The sequence below is a fragment of the Sciurus vulgaris genome (genome assembly GCF_902686455.1).
Source record: "Sciurus vulgaris genome assembly, chromosome: 10".
Classification (NCBI taxonomy): domain Eukaryota; kingdom Metazoa; phylum Chordata; class Mammalia; order Rodentia; family Sciuridae; genus Sciurus; species Sciurus vulgaris.
The window spans coordinates 1,524,918-1,545,752 of record NC_136470.1 but is presented as its reverse complement, the minus strand read 5'-3'; the positions used below and the strand labels follow the sequence as shown (position 1 = coordinate 1,545,752).

Sequence of the window (20,835 nt, the reverse complement as noted above, 5' to 3'; positions counted from 1 at the left end):
GCAGCACCGAGGCCGGCGGGCGGCGCAGGGCCTGGCACTGGGCAGGCCGCTCCCCTCTGTGCCCTCAGCGTCTCCCTGAGGCTCCGGCCCAGGCCACCCGATGCCTGGGGAAGCTGGAAAGGAATCCCTGGGTGGTGGAAGCTCCTCTCACGTGGGCGACCTGTCTCTCCTAGTTCACAGGACAGAAGCGGGATGCGTTTGAAGTTGGCCTGGCCCCTCCGGAGGGTCAGGCTGCCCTGGGAGGGCCACTGCCCCCTGCCATGGCAGCTGTGTCACAGTCCTGCTCAGCACAACCTGAAAAGCCGCACGCATTTTTTAGGAGCATCCACTTCAAGGTTCCTGGGAGCCACAGGAACTGAGGATTGAGGGCGAACCAGGGGCAAGAGCAGCCCAGCATGTGGCCAGCATTCCCTGGTACCCTGGGGAGCCCTGCAGGGGTGGGCGGACACTGGGCTGGGGTGGCAGCAAAGGCCCAGGGGACAGGAGGGAGTCTGCACACTGAGGGCTTGGGCTGAGGTCTCCTGGGGACCTGTGAGAGTCAGAGCAGCCAGGACCGCGCGGACGCTCCAATAGCAGCCTGGTGTCTGGAGGCTGGCCCGTCCCAACCAGCTTGTACAAATACGTACGTTGTGCAGGGAAGAGACTGAGAAGCAGAAGGCCACCGTGAAGCCACGGAGCCTCTGGAAATGTCACACCAAGAAATAGGATCAAGAGATAGACAGACAATAGAACAGACCTGCAGGTCACCAGGCTGAGCCAGGAGAGCTCAGAGTCACATGTCCAAGAAAATAGAGGTACCGATGGGGACTCCCATCATCCAACTGAAGTGCGTGCAAAAGAAACAAATAGAGCTCTCTGACTAAAAGCTGTAATGATCATATTTGTGAACAGCTGGATGAGCTTAATGGTCGGCTGGCCAGGCAGGGAGGGACTGTGAGCTGCGAGTGAGGAAATGGTCAGATGGACCTGGAGAGGGGATGTGACCGAGTGGAGGCAGAGCCCTGGGAGGCCGGAAGAGAGAGCAGAGGACAGGGACTCTTCCTAATGAAGTCCCAAGCTGCAGCTGAGGACGTGCTGCCTCCCTACGTGAAGACCCTCAAGGCTGCTGTGCCTGGGCGCCTCACGGTGCCACTGGCAAAGGCCCAGGTCAGAGTCGCAGGAAGCAAGAAGCTTCCCCACAGAAGCACAGAGCCAGCACAGCATCTTCCCAGGCCCAGAGGAGGTGATGGCAGCTGGTGTTGGCCGGAAGACAGCGGCACACTGCGACTGCCCGGAGAAGGACCGGGGAGGAGGGCAGGGCGGCCTCCAGCTCCACAGTCTCATGCCAATAGGAACCACCACAGTCACAGGAGCGGGCAGAGGGCCTCCCCGGTGGGGCCTTCTGCAGAGAGCAGGAGCTGGGCCCGGCCCTGCACTGCGAGGCCACAACGTGCTCCTCCAGCCACACAGCAAAGGGCAACTCAGGCAGTTTGGGAGTCTACGCAGGACCAGCAGGCGGGCCCTGCAGCCACGGCGAGGACAAGCAGGCTGGGCCAGGCGGTGCAATTCACACTTGAACGTGTGCGGAAACACACGCACGTGTAGGACGGGCACAGTCAGGGGCAGGCACTTGCCAGCCCTGGGTTCCATGTCTAGTCGGTCACAGATATGTGTACACGTAACGTATATGTTACGTGCATGTTTACACGCACCTCTGTATCACAGAGGGTGGAGGGACACAGACGACAGACATGACTGCTGGGCGCAGGCAGACACGTGCACAGGTACGTGGCAGATGGTGGACACCAGGTAAATACTCAACAGAGGGTAGGTGGATAAACACAATGAATACATGACAGACGGCTGGTGGCAACAGGTTGATGTGAATGGCTGGCTGGCTGGCTGGCTGGCTGGGTGCATGTGCATGGATGGATGGATGGATGGATGGCTGGATGGCTGGCTGGCTGGCTGGCTGGCTGGCTGGGTGCATGGATGGATGGATGGATGGCTGGATGGATGGCTGGCTGGCTGGCTGGCTGGCTGGCTGGGTGCATGGATGGATGGATGGCTAGATGGATGGATGACTGGCTGGCTGGCTGGCTGGCTGGCTGACTGGCTGGCTGGCTGGATGGATGGATGGGTGGATGGGTGGATGGATGGATGGAAGGACGGATGAATGAAGGGAAGGATGGATGAATGGATGACTGGATGGGTGGCTGGATGTCCATGACACAGGTAGACAGGCACGTGACAGATGATGGACATCAGGTAAATACTCAACAGAGGGTAGGTGGATAAACATGATGAATACATGACAGATGGCTAGTGGCAACAGGTTGATGTCAGCTGCATGGATGGATGGTTGGATAGACAGAAGGATGACTGGATGGATGGCTGGATGGATGGAAGGATGGAAGGATGACTGGATAGATGGCTGGCTGGCTGGATGGATGGGCAGATAGATGGATGAGTGGATGGATGGATGGATGGATGGATGGATGGATGGATGGATGGATGGATGGATGGATGGATGGCTAGATGGATAGATGGATGGAAGGATGACTGAATGGATGGATGGCTGAATGGCTGGATGGTTGGAAGGATGGATGGATGGATGGATGGATGGATGGATGGATGGATGGATGGAAGGATGGATGGATGGAAGCATGACTGGATGGATGGATGGCTGGATGGATGGATGGTTGGAAGGATGGATGGAAGGATGGATGGATGGAAGCATGACTGGATGGATGGATGGATGGATGGATGGATGGATGGATGGAAGCATGACTGGATGGATGGATGGATGGATGGATGGATGGAAGGAAGAATGGATGGATGGATGGATGGATGGATGGATGGATGGATGGATGGATAGATGGATGGATGGATGACTGGATGGACAACATGTAAACAGATGGTAGATAATAGAGGAAACACTGACAACAGACAGAGGTGGATCTGCAGAGGACAGTAGATGGCACTGGAACAGATGGGCAATGTTACCAGGGGCTCTGTGTTCTGGAGCTTTCCCTCTGTAACCTCTGTTGGCAAGCCAGGTCAGTACTGTGGTACTTCCATGTCATCCATGGGCTTTGCAGAGGGAGGACATGAGTCTCCCAAGGCACATGTCCCCGCAGGGGACAGGCCATATCTGCCTTCTGGTTGCATTCTCCTCCTGCATGGTCTCTTCTGAGCTGTGTTTTCCTGGTGTGACTTTGCTGTTTGCATTGCCCAGCCATGAGCTGCAGCACAGATGATGCCCCTGAGCCAGGGCTTCCATGTGTCCACAGGGAATATGTGTGCCCAGCCCAGCCACCGTACTGCTGGCAACAGGCTGCTGCTAAGACATTGGCAGCACTGGCTCAACAGGCGTCTTAACAGACATCCACTCCACGGTTCTGAGCTGTGAGCTGAGGGAAGTGTGACCGGGGTGACAACAGGTGGCAGAGGGCATGCTCTTCCTGGCTGGCTTCAGGTCTTCTGCCTGGTGCTCCATGGAGCCAGGGGACTTACTTTTAAGTCAGCAACACTGGGGAGCCATCTAGCACAGGGCTGGGAGGCAGGCTTAGGAGACCAGGTGGGAAGAGGCTAGGGAGGCCACTGGGTAGCCTGGGGAGGGAGCAGAGCAGACAGAGAAGGGGCAGAGGGGTGAGAGCAGGGAGCCAGTGGCAGCCCAGCCCACTCGGGGGCTCTGCAGGGTCAGAACCAGGACCTGCAGCCCAGGAGGCTGCCTGGTGCCCAGTGTGTGGGGCCAAGCCCACCATCCTGGCCTGAGGATAGAGTCAAGCTGCCCTCCAGCAGAGGGACAGGGTGCACAGGGACACAGGGAGGAGAGGGGGAGAGGTAGAGGAGGAGAGGACCTGCCCAGGGCTCAGGACAGGGCTCAGGATCAGTCAACCCTCATAGCTGTGTGGCCCTGGCAGAGCATAAGCCAACCCTGGACACTGGGTGTCAGCAAGGTGCCGACCATCCTGCAGCTGGGGAGAGTCCAGAAGAGGGATCTGAAACGCAGGTAGCATCTCAAGGGCAGGTTTCCCAGAGAGGGAACTGAGGTCCCCAGCAACTGGCCAGTGCCCCAGCAGCCATGTGGCCGAGGTTCTGTCCACACAGGGCGCTTAGCCCTCGCTGCTCCCGGAACCCACTCCTGCTCCAGGGGACCCGACGCTGGCAGGACATTAACGAGCTGGGCAGCATCCCAGGCAAACAAACATCCTAATGACGGCCAGGAGCCAGCCAGCAACAGGAAGAAGGGGCTGGAGACAGCAGGGACAGTGGGTATAAAGTCCCCGCAGGCCAGCTGCCCACTCACACCCACTCACACCCACTCACACTCACACCCACCCGCACCTCCTCCTGCCAGCACCACCATGGCCGCCTCCACCATGTCCGTCTGCTCCAGCTCTTGCCCCTACCCCTCCTGGCAGGTGGACGACTGCCCAGAGAGCTGCTGCGAGCCCCCCTGCTGCGCCCCCAGCTGCTGCCAGCCCAGCTGCTGTGCCCCGGCCCCCTGCCTCACCCTCGTCTGCTCCCCACTCAGCTGTGCCTCCAGCCCCTGCTGCCAGCAGTCTGGCTGCCAGCCTGACTGCTGCAGCTGCTCCCCCTGCCAGCCGTCCTGCTGCGTGCCCCTCTGCTGCCAGCCCGTGTGCTGCAAGCCCGTGTGCTGTGTGCCCGTCTGCTCTGGGCCTTCCTCCTCCTGCTGCCAGCAGTCTAGCTGTGAGCCCTCTTGCTGCAGCTGCTCCCCCTGCCAGCCGTCCTGCTGTGTGCCCGTCTGCTGCAAGCCCGTCTGCTGCTACAGGCCCTGCCCCTGCGTGTCCCTGCTCTGCCGCCCCGTGTGCAGGCCCGCCTGCTGTGTGCCCAGCTCCTGCTCTGCCTCCTGCTGCCAGCCCAGCTGCTGCCGCCCGGCTTCCTGTGTGTCTCTGCTCTGCCGCCCCGCCTGCTCCCGCCCAGCCTGCTGCCGTGTCTCCTTGGGTCAGAAGTCCTGCTGCTGAGCACTCTTCCTTGGGTTGCCCAGAGTGTGGGAACTCGCTACCTCCTGCACCCGGGCTTCTGTACTAGTGGCCCGACAGCAGCCTATGTCCCCTCTCTTGGCCCGTTGGGGGCCGTGGTGGTCACTTGCCACCCACTCCTCTCTGGATACACCCACCCCTTAGAATCGCCTTTCCCCAGTCCATCCATGGGCCAGCCCTGCACTGCCAGGGTGTGAGACAGCCCAGCAAGGAGGCCGTCGCCCCTGGCCTGGAGCCCAAGTGGGGTGGAGCTGGGCAGAGGCACCCGCAGCTGGCTGTCCCCGCTCCTGCCCCAGGCCTGAGAGGAGCCAGTGCGGGCTGGGCCCAGGGCTGCTTCCCTGGGCTGGAGCTCCACCCGCCCCACCCTCCCCCAATAAACTCTGGGAAGCCTCCGAGTCAGCCTTCCTGTCCTTCTCAGCGACCCCACCTGGTGTCCGCACGGGGTCGCCGCCTAGCACACCCCACCCCTGCCCCTTCAAAGGCCCCCTCCATGAAGCTGGCACCATCCTGACTCTGTATGCGGGGGGACAGACACCAGGGGTCAATGACCTGAGCGCGACTGCCCTGGAGAGGGTCACCCTCCAGGGATCATTCCCCAAATCACCCCGCCCAGCTCCAGCAGGCCAGTCCCCCAGGCCTTGCCTGACAAGTCCATGGGGCAGGAGAGCCATCCTGGGCTGTGGGCACAGCTGACCCCTGGCCCACCCCTCTGCCCACTGGCCTAACCATCCCCACAAATAACCTGGCCGGACACCTGCTCCCCACGGAGTCTGGGGTTGGGCACGTGGCAGGCGGAGGTGGCGAGTCTGCCACAGGCTCACCCTACCCGACGCCCCACAGCTGGGAGCCTCACCTCCCGGCAGACCCGCCGGAGAGCGTGGAAGCCAAGCTGCCCTGCCGGCACCGGCCCACGCGCCTTTCCCTCCAGGAAACTGTCTCCCTCCTGGCCACCAGGGCCACCTGGCTCTGGCTTCCTGCCATTACCCAGGGCCACACCGTGAGCTGCTGCCGTGCAGAGCCCATGGGGTGCCTGCTGCCCTGCTCCACGGCCAGGGCCTCGCTGCCCACCTCCAGCCTCGGGCCTTGGTGCAGAGTGTCGGGCAGAGGAGGGACCTCTGACACTGGACAGGTGCCAGCTCCTGTCAGCACACAACTGACAGAGACCCGCGTCCAGAATCCATGACGAAGACATAAAGATGATTGATAACAGAAGTGGGATGAGCGGCTTACAGACGCAATGCCCAAGAGCCACAACTCATGGCAAGACGGCCAGCCTCACCAAGGACGGCCAGCCTCACCAAGACGGCCAGCCTCACCAAGACAGCCAGCCTCACCAAGACGGCCAGCCTCACCAAGGACGGCCAGCCTCACCACGACAGCCAGCCTCACCAAGGACGGCCAGCCTCACCAAGGACGGCCAGCCTCAACACGACAGCCAGCCTCACCAAGACAGCCAGCCTCACCAAGACAGCCAGCCTCACCAAGGACGGCCAGCCTCACCACGACAGCCAGCCTCACCAAGGACGGCCAGCCTCACCAAGGACAGTCAGCCTCATGAAGGAGATCCAGCCTCAGGAAGGACAGCCAGCCTCACCAACAATAGAAAATGCAAACTAAAATAAGGGTCGGCCCCTGCAGAGGTGCGCCAGGTCAGCTCGGCCGGCCCGGGCCTCGTGCACAGGCCTGCTGTGTGGGGTCTTCTTCTGGGGCAAGTGCTGCCATCCGGGAAGCAGCCCTGGTGGGTCCCCCGCTCCAAAGACTGCACCCCTGGGAAAACCTCCTGAGTGCGCATCAAACAGTCGTTTGGAGAGGGTCTGCTCATCTGGGCTCGGAGCTGACCCCACCCCGCTCGGATCGTCCCTCCAGGGCACAGGGAGTGAGCCAGCTCGCAGGACAGCGCGGGGAGCCAGCGGCTGCAGGTGAAGCACGTTCGAAGGCAGCACGCCCACGGCCATGCGTGGCCAGCAGTGTGAACGTCTGTGCCACAACCACCAGAAAGCCATGGGTGGCGCGGGGCGAGCGTGGAGGCGGCTGCGGGGCCGCGGGCAGTGCTGGGATCCCCTGCTATGCGTCCTGCTGCTGAGCAGCAGCACAGGCACAGCACCTGGGAAGGCTGGGGACAGCACCCTGCGTCGTCTGCGCATAGAGCTGAGAGGCGGCTTCCTGTGGAAGTTGGAGGACGCACTCAGGCGGACGGAAAACGAAACGCACGGACGCCGGCAAGGACCAGAGGCTGCTGCTCAGCACGCGGGGCTTGGACAGCAGCGCTGAGAGAGCGGTCAGCGCTGACGGCGAAGGCAGACAGCAGGAGCGGAACGCAGAACGTCCACAGGGCGCGTCGGAATCAACAAGGAAAACAGACGGTCGATAGTCAGTAGGACTGAAGTTTCATTTTTAAAAGACCTAAAAAATTAGAATGAGGGAAAATCTTAAAGAGAAATAGGTCAAATAAAATCAAATGCTAAAATAAATAAAAAATACTTGATAGACATATTTTAATGAAATATTTTAAAACTAGCACACACTGTCAATAGATAAATTTTTTTAACGATGAGAAAACATTGTATCTTTAAGCCAACACACTGAAACTTCGGATGAAAAGGATAAATTTCTGGGAACCTCTGCTCCCTGAGAGGTCTGCGAGGAGAGGCAGGGGCCTGGGCAGCCCCAGTCACAGCAACGGAGGGAGGGGACACGCCTGCTGCACTGCGGGCCGGCCAGGTGCAGCACAGCACCCAGACAGGCAGCAGAACCCAAAGACACCCGCGGAGGGCCCAGACCCTCACTGACTCTTGACTGGCCCTCAGCCGCTCAGCAGGACAATGGTGGCCTGGACCTCTGTGCAGGAAAGAAAGGCCCAGGTCCTCCACCTCAAGTGCACCAGGCTGGCCGCGGGGACCGCAGGCCTCCGTGTCAAAGGCTCAGCCGTCCAGGCCCAGGTAGGTGACCTCAGCCTCACGGCAGCCACAGCAAAACACGTCGCCCGCCCTCCCGCTGGGCACCCGTCCTTTCGCTGGCCTCGCGGCCGAGGGTCCGTGTCCTGCCGCAGGACCCGGTGTGCGTGGCCCGCCTGCTCCTGGCCCCACAGGAAGAGCGGCTGGCCTGGCACGAGCCGGCCCCGGGCCTGTCACCGCCGCCTGCACGGTGCTACGGTGCATCCCTTCCGCACCTGTTTTAGCCAGAGCGGATGCTGCGCTTAAGTGCCTTCCGTGTGTCTGGTGCGGGCTGCGTCCCTTCCCCATCTCCGCCCCGAGCCGCCTCCCTCATGCATGATGGCGTTCAGCTTGCTGGGGTCGCGTTGGGGAATTTTCCACCCACATCATCAGAAAGAGTGGAATGTTCTGTTCTTTCCTTGTAAAGACTCCACCTGAACCTCGTGAAGCTGGGGTGTCGCTTCGGGGAGTGTTTGCCTGGGCTCCACCCCAGCACCACGGAGGGCACTCACCCACCAGAGCCACCAACAGACCCAGGAGGTCGCAGGCTCCAAGGCGAACACACAAAGCCTGTAGCCTTCTGCACTCATCAGAGACCACCCAAGCCAAGTTGACAGTCCGGGGAACAGCATGAGAATACCCAGGGACGGCGCTACCCTAGGAAATGAAAGATCCGTACCCTGAACACCACGCGCCTTTGGTGAAGAAAGTCAAAGACACAGTGGACAGAAAACAAAGAACGTGTAGAACTGAAGAGTCAGTATGCTGAATGCCCATGTTGCCCGACGCCATCCACAACGAGGGCAATCCCGAGCACTGATCTTACTTTTAAGAAAAACAAAACACTGTTCTAAAATTCTTGTGGAACCACAAAATCCCCTCACTATCCTGATGTCCTAGCCGGCGTGCCTGTTTTGAAACACAGACACTGTAAAGCTACAATAACCCAAGCGACACAGTCCAGGCATCTGAACACACGCCAGCCCAGGAGACAGAATGGAAATCCCACAAATGAACCCAAGGGCTTGTGGGGGGTGAGTCTCGACAGAGGCACCAAAGCACAGTGGGAAGGATCATGTCACCCATAAACAGGCCGGACAACGGGTCTCGTGTCAGAGGACGAGAGTGGCCCCACCTCATGCAAAAAAAAAAAAAAAATCAGGGACAGATGAATTCAAGGCAAGGACACAAGACCTGAGACGGAAAGTGGGAGCCACAGGGAGAGGTCTGGGTGGCTTCCTGGGCCCTGATGCACAGGACACGGAAGCCAAGACAATGGACAGGTCCCTATGGAGGGAGCACAGGATGGGTCCCCAGTGCCCAGGGAGCCTCCTCCCCCTGCTGCCAGCAGTCTAGCTGCCAGTCCGATGGCTGCAGCTGCTCCCCCTGCCAGCAGGCTAGCTGTGAGCCCTCTTGCTGCTCATCCTCCCCCTGCCAGCAGTCTAGCTGTGAGCCCTCTTGCTGCAGCTGCTCCCCCTGCCAGCCGTCCTGCTGTGTGCCCGTCTGCTGCAAGCCCGTCTGCTGCTACAGGCCCTGCCCCTGCGTGTCCCTGCTCTGCCGCCCCGCCTGCTCCCGCCCGGCCTGTTGCCGTGTCTCCTTGGGTCAGAAGTTCTGCTGCTGACCAGCCATGTCCCCAGGCCAGTGGGCTCAGGCCCCTCCTTCCCCTGTCCCCTGGATGCCCCACCTCCCAGCCTGCTGGAGCACATAGAGGAACAGCTCCTGCCCATCCTCCCGTCCCAGCCCAGGTTGGGGCCTGAGCGCTCTCCTCTACTCTCCTGCCCGGCCCCTGGATAGCTGGCGCTGCACCACTTCCCTCTCTAGGCCACGTCCCTCCCCATCTGGGCTGGGTCCTCCTGATCCTGCTGCTGCCCCAGGACTGTGGCCCTCTGAGCATCAGTAAAGCCTGTGCTGCCCACACTCTGTCTGCGCTGATGGACACGCTGGGTGGGAGGGCCAGAGTGGGGCCTGCTCCTGGCTCTGGGCCGTGGCTGTTGGAGTCCCCTTGCCTCACCAGCTGCACATGACCTGGAGGGTCCTGTCCCCCTCTTTCTGAGTTCTGCTGTCACACTGTCCAGGTCCTCTGGGACCAAGGCTCTGCGCCCTGTCACGTCCCGTGGACACCACTTCCTCCCACAGCCCAGGTGGGCAGGCTGGGTGGCGAGGCCATGGCCATGCTGGGGTGCGGGGCTGAGGGGCTCTCTGGCCTTAGCCCAGCACCCAGAGGGCTCCAGTGCAGAAGGTGGGAGCACGCTGGTCCTGCACACTGACACGCACTCACAGACACACACACACTCACAGACACACACACACTCACAGACACACACATGCTCACACACCGACACTAACACAGACACTCACACATACTAACACATGTGTACATCCGCACATATGCTCACGTGTCCACACACTGACACTAACACACACACATACTAACACACATGTACATCCGCGCACACACTCACATGTCCACACACTGACACTAACACTCACACACATACACACTAACACATAAGTATATCCACACACACTCACAGACACACACACATTCACACACTGACACCAACATTCACAGACACGCATACACACTAACATGTGTACATCCACACACACACACACAGACACACACATGCTCACACACCAACACTAACACGGACACACACTAACACACATGTACATCTGCACACATGCTCATGTGTCCACACACTGACACTAGCACACTCACACATACTAACACACGTGTACATCCACATACACGCTCACATGCTCACACATGCTCACACACTGACACTCACACCCTGACACACACACACTCACACACATGCTCAGGGATGACTGTCCCCAGCACAGAGGGGCTCCAGGGACCGAGAACAGAGGCGCAGCCTGGAGTCCCACCTGTGGGGCTACGATGGGGCACAGGGGCACAGGCGAGGCCGTGAGCTCCGGATGGCCCAGGAAGCCCAGTGCAGCGAGGGTATGAGGCCGTCCAGCCCCAGGCAGAGACCCCTGTGGACATGCAGGCCAGATGCAGACTTGTCACCCCGGCTGAGTGAGCTGAGCTGAGTCCCCTGAACACGACTCAGAGCCCAGAACGTGGGGCAGCCGGCTGCGCTGCCCACCAGAGGCCCGGAGCCGCCACCCCTCAGCGGCCTGGGCCCCCGGTAGCAGCACTCGGCTCTCTTGCATCTGAGGAGGAAGCGCCCTAGTGACCGCTCTGGCCGAGGCAGCAGAGCCCCAGTGTGGGCCTCTGCACTGCTCTGCGCCAGGGACCGGACCTCAGACCCTCGGGCGTGAGCAGGGCCAGCAGCAGCTGCAAGAGCACCCTGCCCGCCTGTGCCCAGGCCAGGCTCCACTTTACCACAGCCCAGAGGGTGGCCAAGGCGTGCCCACCGCTTCCAAATTCTGAAAGGGATGTCAGAGGCGGAGCATGCCGAGGGTGACCTCAGAGGAGGCAGGAGCAGGGCAGGCTCAGGGGCAACACAGTGGACCAGAACTGCAGCAGAACCAACGCCTCCTGAATCTGAAGCATCCCCTGGAGCCAGACACACAGCAGGAGCTGAGGCTGTGACCCCAGCTCTCCTGCCCCAGGGGGTGCTGACCTGCAAAGGCAGGCACAGTCCCTGGTCTGGGGCCTGGTTCCCAGGAGGTGTGGCTGCCCCCTTTTGACCTGTCTGGGCTCCCTGGAGGACCAGCACAGGGCCAGGCTTGATTTCTGCAGGCTCAGAACTCGCTGGAGAAGCAGCGACGTGGGGGGCGTTGTCAGAACATCTAGAGGCGAATCAGCCATCTGCTGCCATCTGGGCGGAGGGGTCACCTGTGAAAACAGTGGGCACCCCGAGAAGCCTGGAGGAAAAGCGGGGGCAGGGGCGCTGCAGGGATGAAGGGCTTTGAAGACCCCATGTTCCTAGGCATGTAGGAGGCCCCAGGCGTCACACAGAGGGGCGTGTGCTCAGGAAGACCTGGGCAGCTCTGGGCACGCACCTGTGACTGACCTTCAAGTTCCGAGCAAGCAGGAAGTGAAGGCGTGAGCAGGAAGTGAAGGCGTGAGCAGGAAGTGAAGGCGTGAGCAGGAAGTGAAGGCGTGAGCAGGAAGTGAGGACGTGAGCAGGAAGTGAAGGCGTGAGCAGGAAGTGAGGACGTGAGTAGGAAGTGAAGGCGTGAGCAGGAAGTGAAGGCGTGAGCAGGAAGTGAGGACGTGAGCAGGAGGTGAAGGCGTGAGCAGGAAGTGAGGACGTGAGCAGGAAGTGAAGGCGTGAGCAGGAAGCGAGGGCGTGAGCAGGAAGTGAAGGCGTGAGCAGGAAGTGAAGGCGTGAGCAGGAAGTGAGGACGTGAGCAGGAAGTGAAGGCGTGAGCAGGAAGCGAGGGCGTGAGCAGGAGGTGAAGGCGTGAGCAGGAAGTGAAGGCGTGAGCAGGAAGTGAGGACGTGAGCAGGAAGTGAAGGCATGAGCAGGAAGTGAGGACGTGAGTAGGAGGTGAAGGCGTGAGCAGGAAGTGAAGGCGTGAGCAGGAAGTGAGGACGTGAGCAGGAAGTGAAGGCGTGAGCAGGAAGTGAGGACGTGAGTAGGAAGTGAAGGCGTGAGCAGGAAGTGAAGGCGTGAGCAGGAAGTGAGGACGTGAGCAGGAGGTGAAGGCGTGAGCAGGAAGTGAAGGCGTGAGCAGGAAGTGAAGGTGTGAGCAGGAAGTGAAGGTGTGAGCAGGAAGTGAAGGTGTGAGCAGGAAGTGAGGACATGAGCAGGAAGTGAAGGCGTGAGCAGGAAGTGAAGGCGTGAGCAGGACTGAAGGTGTGAGCAGGAGGTGAAGACGTGAGCAGGAAGTGAAGGCGTGAGGAGGAAGTGAAGGAGTGAGCAGGAAGTGAGGACGTGAGCAGGAAGTGAAGGCGTGAGCAGGAAGTGAAGGCGTGAGCAGGAAGTGAAGGAGTGAGCAGGAAGTGAAGGTGTGAGCAGGAAGTGAAGACGTGAGCAGGAAGTGAAGGCGTGAGGAGGAAGTGAAGGAGTGAGCAGGAAGTGAGGACGTGAGCAGGAAGTGAAGGCGTGAGCAGGAAGTGAAGGCGTGAGCAGGAAGTGAAGGAGTGAGCAGGAAGTGAAGGTGTGAGCAGGAAGTGAAGACGTGAGCAGGAAGTGAAGGCGTGAGGAGGAAGTGAAGGAGTGAGCAGGAAGTGAGGACGTGAGCAGGAAGTGAAGGCGTGAGCAGGAAGTGAAGGTGTGAGCAGGAAGTGAAGGTGTGAGCAGGAAGTGAAGACGTGAGCAGGAAGTGAAGGAGTGAGCAGGAAGTGAAGGAGTGAGCAGGAAGTGAAGGCGTGAGCAGGAAGTGAAGGTGTGAACAGGAGGTGAAGGTGTGAGCAGGAGGTGAAGGCGTGAGCAGGAAGTGAAGGTGTGAACAGGAGGTGAAGGTGTGAACAGGAGGTGAAGGTGTGAGCAGGAGGTGAAGGTGTGAACAGGAAGTGAAGGTGTGAACAGGAAGTGAAGGAGTGAGCAGGAAGTGAAGGCGTGAGCAGGAAGTGAAGGTGTGAGCAGGAGGTGAAGGTGTGAACAGGAGGTGAAGGTGTGAGCAGGAGGTGAAGGTGTGAGCAGGAGGTGAAGGTGTGAGCAGGAGGTGAAGGTGTGAGCAGGAAGTGAGGACATGAGCAGGATCAATGGTGTGAGCAGGAGGTGAAGGTGTGAGCAGGATCAATGGTGTGAGCAGGAGGTGAAGGAGAGGTGGAGCACACCACTTAGGCTGGTCCAGGCGGCACCCAGCACACACACACTGCCAGCCACACCTTTTTCTGGGGAAACACATTTGACTCCAGGTGTGCGAGGAACGCAGGTCACTCTCTGAACACTAACTCAATGGAGTGGTGACCACTGGTAAGGAAGAATGCAATTATCACAGCACTACTTTAGAAAATGATCGTAACCAACTACAAGTCAAAAAATCAGCAACAAACTGCACAGGAGGAGCTGGTATCCCAAAATTCCCCATTTAATATTTGTGGTACAGTGTTCAACAAAAGTAATTAAGCATGTCAGGAAGCAAAAAAAAAAAAGTACTATCCACTCACAGGAAAGAAAAAAATCCTTAGGAAAACATCCCTGAAGAAGCCCAGGATCAGACTCACTGAGTCTTCCCGTCGGCTCTCTTAGAGGTGCTCAGTGTGCTAAAGAAAACCACGGACAAAGAACTAAGTAAACCAGGAAGAAGCTATATCGACCAGTAGAGACTATGGATGGAGAGAGAGAGACGCCATGAAAAGGGACCAAACATCAGTCACTGGGTGAAGTGACGTGGAGATCCATGGACCGCTGGGCAACCGCTGGGCATGGTCACTCACCTCAAATTCAAGCAACGTGGGAGCCCAAGGCAGGAGGATCTCAAGTGTGAGGCAGCCTCCACGACTTAGTAAGACCCCGTCTCAAAGTAAAACATAACAAGGGCTGGAATGTGACTCAGTGGTTAAGTGCCCCTGGGTTCAATCCCTGGTACCAAAAAATGACACATAAGGGGACCGCAGAGCTCAGCAGGCCACAGAAGAAAGGACCTCGGCCTCTGCAGCTCCCAGGCCGAGGGCAGAACGCAAGAACAGGGGAAGGGGAGAGCACCATGGCCTGGGGACACTGAGCACACGAACAGGTGTCAGGAGCCCTGTTGGCGGGGCGGACAGCGAGGGCAGCAGAGAGCACCGTGAGGGAGTTCCAGAGAGGAAGGCAGCGCTGCATGGCGGGCTGGGGAGGCCGCGGTGCGTGAGCAGAGCTTCCTCACAGGAGAGAGCAGAGCCTGGGTCCCGACCTGGCACCATGTGCAGAGCGTCCCATGCCGCTGAATGGCAAGGCCGATGGTGAGCCACACATAGCAGACCCTCCGCGCCCCTGGGAACCTGAATGTCCTGCGTCCCCATCGGCTCCCCGCAGCCTCTGGCCGTGCGGCATGGTCCTGGTCCTCCAGGAAGAACCTTCCAGATTTTGACCGGAGCCTCGTCTCTACTCACCTGCCTCCCCTCCTGCCCGAGGATGGGCCTACACAGGAGGCCTTGTGCCCAGGTCTGAGTGACACCCTCCGGAGCCAGTGAGAGGCTCGGTTCCTGACGGGGCAGGACAGTCACCAGGAGCCCTGCCCAACCTTCAGGCTGCCGCTGGGCCGCAGGGGAGCCGCCGCCGGTCCCCCGGCCCACACTGGTCACGCTGCTCTATGGCCCATGGTGGCGGCCAGCAGGCTGGGCACCGTCCACTTTGCCCGGTGTCGCCTCCATGGCAGGCTGGGAGCAGGCCCGTCAGGGCAGAGACCCCAGGGGCACTTCTGAGAGGGATGCTCTGAGGTTCGTCCTGGTTTCCTCTTAGTCTCCACCTGCCTTCAATGGCCCCTGTGTCCCCAGCCCTGTCCTGCTCAGCTGGCTGCCTCTGACCCCGCAGATGGTGTCCAACATCTGTTGGCACGTGGATGTCCAACTATCTGACCCACGCTTCATCCCAGCTGCAGAGGCCATGGACACAGGATCACCAGCCCTGGGAGACGCCATCCACTGCCCTGCTGGGCTCGGTCTCTGGGACGGCTGCTGTGAAGGCCCACCCGAGGTCAGGGCTCCTGTGCAGCTGACCTCCCAGGACAGGCCTGGGCCACAACGAGCGTCCTCCAGCTTCTCCGCCCGACCCTCACTCCACACTACCTCCCAGGCTGGGTGGCCTCCCCGTCCTAGGTCCTGACCCAGGACCCACCTCGCCATGACCAGGGACGAGTGGTCTGGGGAAACGGAAGGACCAGAGGTCAGGCTGGCACAGTGCCAGGGCTCAGAGTCCTAAGCGGGGACTGTCCCGGGAGCCCTGGCCTGGCTGGAACGTCCATCTCCTCGGAGAAGGAGGCCGCCCTGGCCTTGCTGCCCACACAGCCTCGGATCACAGAGACCCAGCCGCAGGGAGGGCCACCTCACCTGGGCCCTTCCCCAACACGGGCAGCTCCGTCCAGTCTCTCCTGCCAGAGGCCAGGCGGGTCCAGTGCACACACAGGCCAAGGACTCACAGAACGTGTCTCCAGGGCCAAGAGCCAACGCCAGAAGCCCTAGAAGGTGAGCCTCGAGGGGCAGGTGCAGGGTCAGCCCAGGGAGCGGCACTTCCCGCTAGGTGGCCCCGGGGGCCAGGCTCTGCCAGCACCAGGGGTTTTACGAGCTGAGCCCTAATGAGGGCCGCAGGCTGCACGTCCATAAGGACGGGGAAGGACGCGGAAGGACGCGGCTGGGCCTCCGCGGGGCCAAACAGCTGGGGATAAAAGCCAGAGCCAGGGCTCCTCACACCCACTCAGCCACTCACACCACTCACACTCACACTCACACTCACACACACTTGCACCCGCCACACCTCCTCCCGCCAGCACCACCATGGCCGCCTCCACCATGTCCGTCTGCTCCAGCAACCTGAGCTACGGCAGCCGGGTCTGCCAGCCCAGTTCCTGCGATTCCGGCCCCGACCCCTCCTGGCAGGTAGACAACTGCCCAGAGAGCTGCTGCGAGCCCCCCTGCTGCGCCCCCAGCTGCTGCCAGCCCAGCTGCTGCGCCCCGGCCCCCTGCCTCACCCTCGTCTGCTCCCCACTCAGCTGTGCCTCCAGCCCCTGCTGCCAGCAGTCTGGCTGCCAGCCTGACTGCTGCAGCTGCTCCCCTTGCCAGCCGTCCTGCTGCGTGCCCCTCTGCTGCCAGCCCGTGTGCTGCAAGCCCATGTGCTGCAAGCCCGTGTGCTGCAAGCCTGTGTGCTGTGTGCCCGTCTGCTCTGGGCCTTCCTCCTCCTGCTGCCAGCAGTCTAGCTGTGAGCCCTCTTGCTGCTCATCCTCCCCCTGCCAGCCGTCCTGCTGCGTGTCCCTCTGCTGCAAGCCTGTGTGCTGTGTGCCCGTCTGCTCTGGAGCCTCCTCCCCCTGCTGCCAGCAGTCTAGCTGCCAGTCCGATGGCTGCAGCTGCTCCCCCTGCCAGCAGTCTAGCTGTGAGCCCTCTTGCTGCAGCTGCTCCCCCTGCCAGCCGTCCTGCTGTGTGCCCGTCTGCTGCAAGCCCGTCTGCTGCTACAGGCCCTGCCCCTGCGTGTCCCTGCTCTGCCGCCCCGTGTGCAGGCACGCCTGCTGTGTGCCCAGCTCCTGCTCTGCCTCCTGCTGCCAGCCCAGCTGCTGCCGCGCGGCCTCCTGCGTGTCCCTGCTCTGCCGCCCCGCCTGCTCCCGCCCGGTCTGCTACCGTGTCCCCTTGGGACAGAAGTCCTGCTGCTGACCTCCTGGTTCCCATCTAGGCTTCTTTCCCTGTGGCACCCATTGCCCACCAGCCTCGGCTGCCCTTGACAGCCCCAGGGAACACAGCAGGCCCCTCTCAGGGCTTGGCCTGCTCCCAGGCCCTTTCCTGCTATTGCCCAGCATCCTCTCGTCCCAGGATGAGCCCTGCCCCCCGCAGCTCTGGTCACACCCTGGGCAGTGACACCGCCTGAGTCCTAATAAAGCTGTCCGTGTCTCTCACTGACCTTCTGTCCTGTCTCTAGACACACGGGAGGGGCCGGGATGAAGAAGGACACGAGACCCGAGTGTGCTGGCCTCTGTGAGCCCCCAGGGAGGCTCCCATGCCCCTGGGGGACCCTCAGCCCAGCGGTATCCCAGCCCTCCTTGGGGAAGCTGCGGCTGGTGGGACAAGGTGACCTTAGTGCCCAGGGACAGGGCCTCGGACTGCAGGGCATACCACCCAGCCTGGGTTCCCGTCCAGGGCCCACAGTAAAAGCTGGGCCCAAGCCTCGTCCTGACCAGGGCTTCTCCTGGGCCTGCCTCTGGGCACCCTGGGCAGCCCCAAGGAGGCAGAGTCCACAGTCCCCACAGTCCGGGAGCGGGTCCCCTCCCTCTGTGCCCGCCCTGGAGGTGCCAGGGCTCTGGCTGCCTCCTGACCCTGTTCCTATATGCCGACCGGGTGGGCAGCCCTCCTGCAGCCCCGGGGCCCTGGGTCTCTCCCACTCACCGCCAACTCTGCCCCGGGGCTCAGACACATGGGGATGCCATTCCTGCCTGAGGCCACCACGCCTCTTGCCTGCCAGGTGGCTGTGCCTGCTTGGGGTCCCAGGTCCCCTGCCTGAAGGGGACGTCAGAGGCGCCAGCCCCATCTCTACCCCAGGCGCAGCATGGATTTCCACGGTCAGGATAGACGCCCTCCCGTCCCCCCACATCAGAGCACCCAGGACAGCCAGCGGGGGTGTCCCCAGACCAGAGACCAAAGTGACGCAGCCTCGTCCATCTGTTGGAGGCACAAGCAGGTCCCCAAAAGGGGCAGACGAGGCCTCCATGACAGAGATATTAGCTTCCTCCTGTGGCCTTGGCTGGCGACGGAGCTGAGCCTCTGGCTGTGCACACCTGGCCAGGCCTCCTCTGTGTCCTCCGACGCCACAGGGTGGAGGCAGGAGGCAGGAGGCAGGCCGAGTCCGGCACTCCCTGCACCTGACGTCCAGGACAGTCGGGGCCTGCCTGCCGGGGCCCACGAGCTCCTGCTGGGGATCGCAGCTCCGATGCCCCGGCAGACGCATGTCCTGTCTGATCAGAGCTGCAGGGCCGGCATGGCCACTGTGCAGGACACGCTCTTGACCTGGGAGACATCGAGGGACGGCGGCCCTGCAGGCCCGCGCCTCGGCCTGGGCCACGGAGACGGAAATGCGGTCCCCACAGAACGTGCTGCTGCGTGCACGGCCACTACACCACCAGGAAGGGGCCCCCAAGCGTCCACTCGAGGGGACTGAGGCGTGGCCGCTCACGCCACTGCAGGGCACACGGGAGGACCCATGCTGGGCGCAAAGGCCGCGGCCCGTGAGTCCACTCCCAGGAAATGTCCAGACAGACAGATCCACAGACAGGAAGGTGCTGGCCCAGGAGGGGCGAGGGAGGGACGCCAAGGCAGGCGCGACTGTGCGGCCCGAGGCCCAGCAGAGCTCCCGAGGGCGACCTCTGGCCCACCCACATCCCAGCCACTACCCAAGAACCACGGGGTCTCCACCCGAGTCTCAGCAGGGAAGAGGAGAACGTGACCAAGGCTGACGGACACACCACAGACACAGCGGCTGTGACAGACCCAGACCCGGGTCTCCGGTGCCCGTCCACGGTGGAGGACGCAGCCTGCCCAGCTCCTTCTGCCCACGCCTGGGGTGAAGTCCTACTGGCCAATCAGGGGCAGGAAGAGACCATGGCAAATAATAAAGTAGAGCCATCTGGACAGTGTGCATGAGGAGTATTGAACACCCATGAACTGGGCATTTCTGGAATGTTCCATTCGATATTTTCAAACTGCAGTCATTGAAGGTGATGGAGCTGGTAAAGGGAACCCTGCAGCTGGTGCAGGGACAGCTGCACTCTGGGAGGGGCACAGGGCCACTAACGGGGGTGGGGGGAGGGGGAGAGAAGGGAAGGGTATGGGGGAGGGTAGAGTGGGGAGGGGGGGGGAGGAGGGAGAGAGGGGGCAGAGGGGGACCTGACCCTGTGACGCTGGGCGCGTCCGAGTGAAGTGAACACGAGACACACACAGCGAATCTCTTCCTGGTGGAATCTGGGTCCCCCCAGGGAGCAGAGCGTGGGCTCCAGCGCCGGCCAGGGAAGGGCAGGCGTGGTGATGGGCAGAGGCCCACCGCGGGCCCCCGAGTTCTGAGAACTGGGCCTGGCGCAGCGGCTGTGGATCCTGCCGGCCGCGGGCTCGACCTGCTCACGGGAGCCTGGACGTCTGGGCACACGCCCAGGTCACCAGCCGTGGCTATGGGCGGCGTGCCGCTGCTCGTCCTCACCCAGTGCCCACACGCAGGGAGCCGCACGCTGCACACCTCTGGGCTGTCCATTTCCAACTAAGCTCCGGCAGAGCTGGGGAGGAGGAACAGTGGGCGGTCATCAAGCAGAGAGCATCCTGAGGAAGTTAGAGGGGATGCGAGCAGCCAGCCAAAGCAGCAGGAGGAGCCAGGGAGCCCGGGGGCGCAGCACGCAGCTGTCCTTCGCCTGCGAGCCAAGGACTCCTGCAAGGCAGGGGCAGGAAGGAGCTGTGCACAGGCCAGCGCTGCCACGCTCAGTCCACGCCGCTCAGCAAGCCGGCACCCGGCCTGAGCTAAGGGCAAGCCAGGATCACCGTCTACTGTGGGAAGGCAGGCAGGCAGCGGGCGTCCCCCGCAGGGGACCCGGCAGCCCTGCCTGCCCCGCCCAGCCGCACCGCAGCCCCTGGGGCTCTGCCCTCACCCAGACGCCAGATCGGGCTCGCTTCTGGAGATCATTTGATGTTTCACAGAACCTGCCTGCTGGGCCCCAGCCGAAGGCCCCCTGACCGGCAGAAGCCCGTCCCCACAGAGGGCCACCAAGACCAAGAGGGTTGTGGGTAAAACCACAGGTATCAGGTTGGAAGGCGGCTGGTCACCACGCCCCAGATCTTGCTCCAGAACCGGGGCGGCTCCCCGGCCCCACTGGCCCCAGGACCCCGTCCAGCCCGAACGCTGCTCACACAGCTGGGCCTCTCGGGAGCCCATCCTGAGGGAGCGGGCGGGGGACGTCAGACCAGCCTGGCCCTGAGAGAAGCCAGCCTGCGTTTGTGGGGTCGCAGGTTTTGCAGATTAGCCAACTTCTCTGGGCATTTCTGCATCTGGAAAACTGGCTCCCTGTCCCACGTGAGGCAGGGTGGACTCTGAAAAGCAGCCACGCGGCTGGGCACGTTGAAGGGTAAGACCCCGTCCACACCCCACGGTGCCAGTCACGATTCTCCGTCCCTTCCTCCGGGGACAGAGTTCCTTCCTGGTGGCCGAGGGTGGATGGAGCTCGCAGCCCTCCCACGAACACACTGACGTCTCTAAACGGACGTGCAAAGAGCTAAGAGAAAATGGAATCAAAATCACGTCAACACAGACGTGGGGGTTCCGGTCCGGGTGCGTCTCGGGGTGAAAACGGCCTGGCGATCCGCCGAGCAGCCCCAGGGCACAGGAAGCCCA

The 20,835-nt window shown here is 61.6% G+C and overlaps 3 protein-coding genes across 4 annotated transcripts in view; 2 read left to right on the top strand and 1 right to left on the bottom strand.

Annotated features, from left to right (window-relative positions):
* TSPEAR (thrombospondin type laminin G domain and EAR repeats) overlaps nt 1–20,835 on the bottom strand; it is a 162,246-nt gene that overhangs the window by 105,024 nt on the left and 36,387 nt on the right. The gene's annotated exons all lie outside the window — the stretch shown is intronic.
* On the top strand, nt 4,350–4,970 carry LOC306637900 (uncharacterized protein; the record flags this gene model as incomplete). Its single annotated transcript, XM_079100788.1, has 1 exon — nt 4,350–4,970. The coding sequence occupies one exon, from the start codon at nt 4,350–4,352 to the stop codon at nt 4,968–4,970; it is 621 nt and encodes a 206-aa protein (XP_078956914.1).
* Nucleotides 16,263–17,306, top strand: LOC306637892 (uncharacterized protein; the record flags this gene model as incomplete). The annotated part of the gene is made up of 1 exon (XM_079100778.1): nt 16,263–17,306. The coding sequence occupies one exon, from the start codon at nt 16,263–16,265 to the stop codon at nt 17,127–17,129; it is 867 nt and encodes a 288-aa protein (XP_078956904.1). The 3' UTR covers nt 17,130–17,306.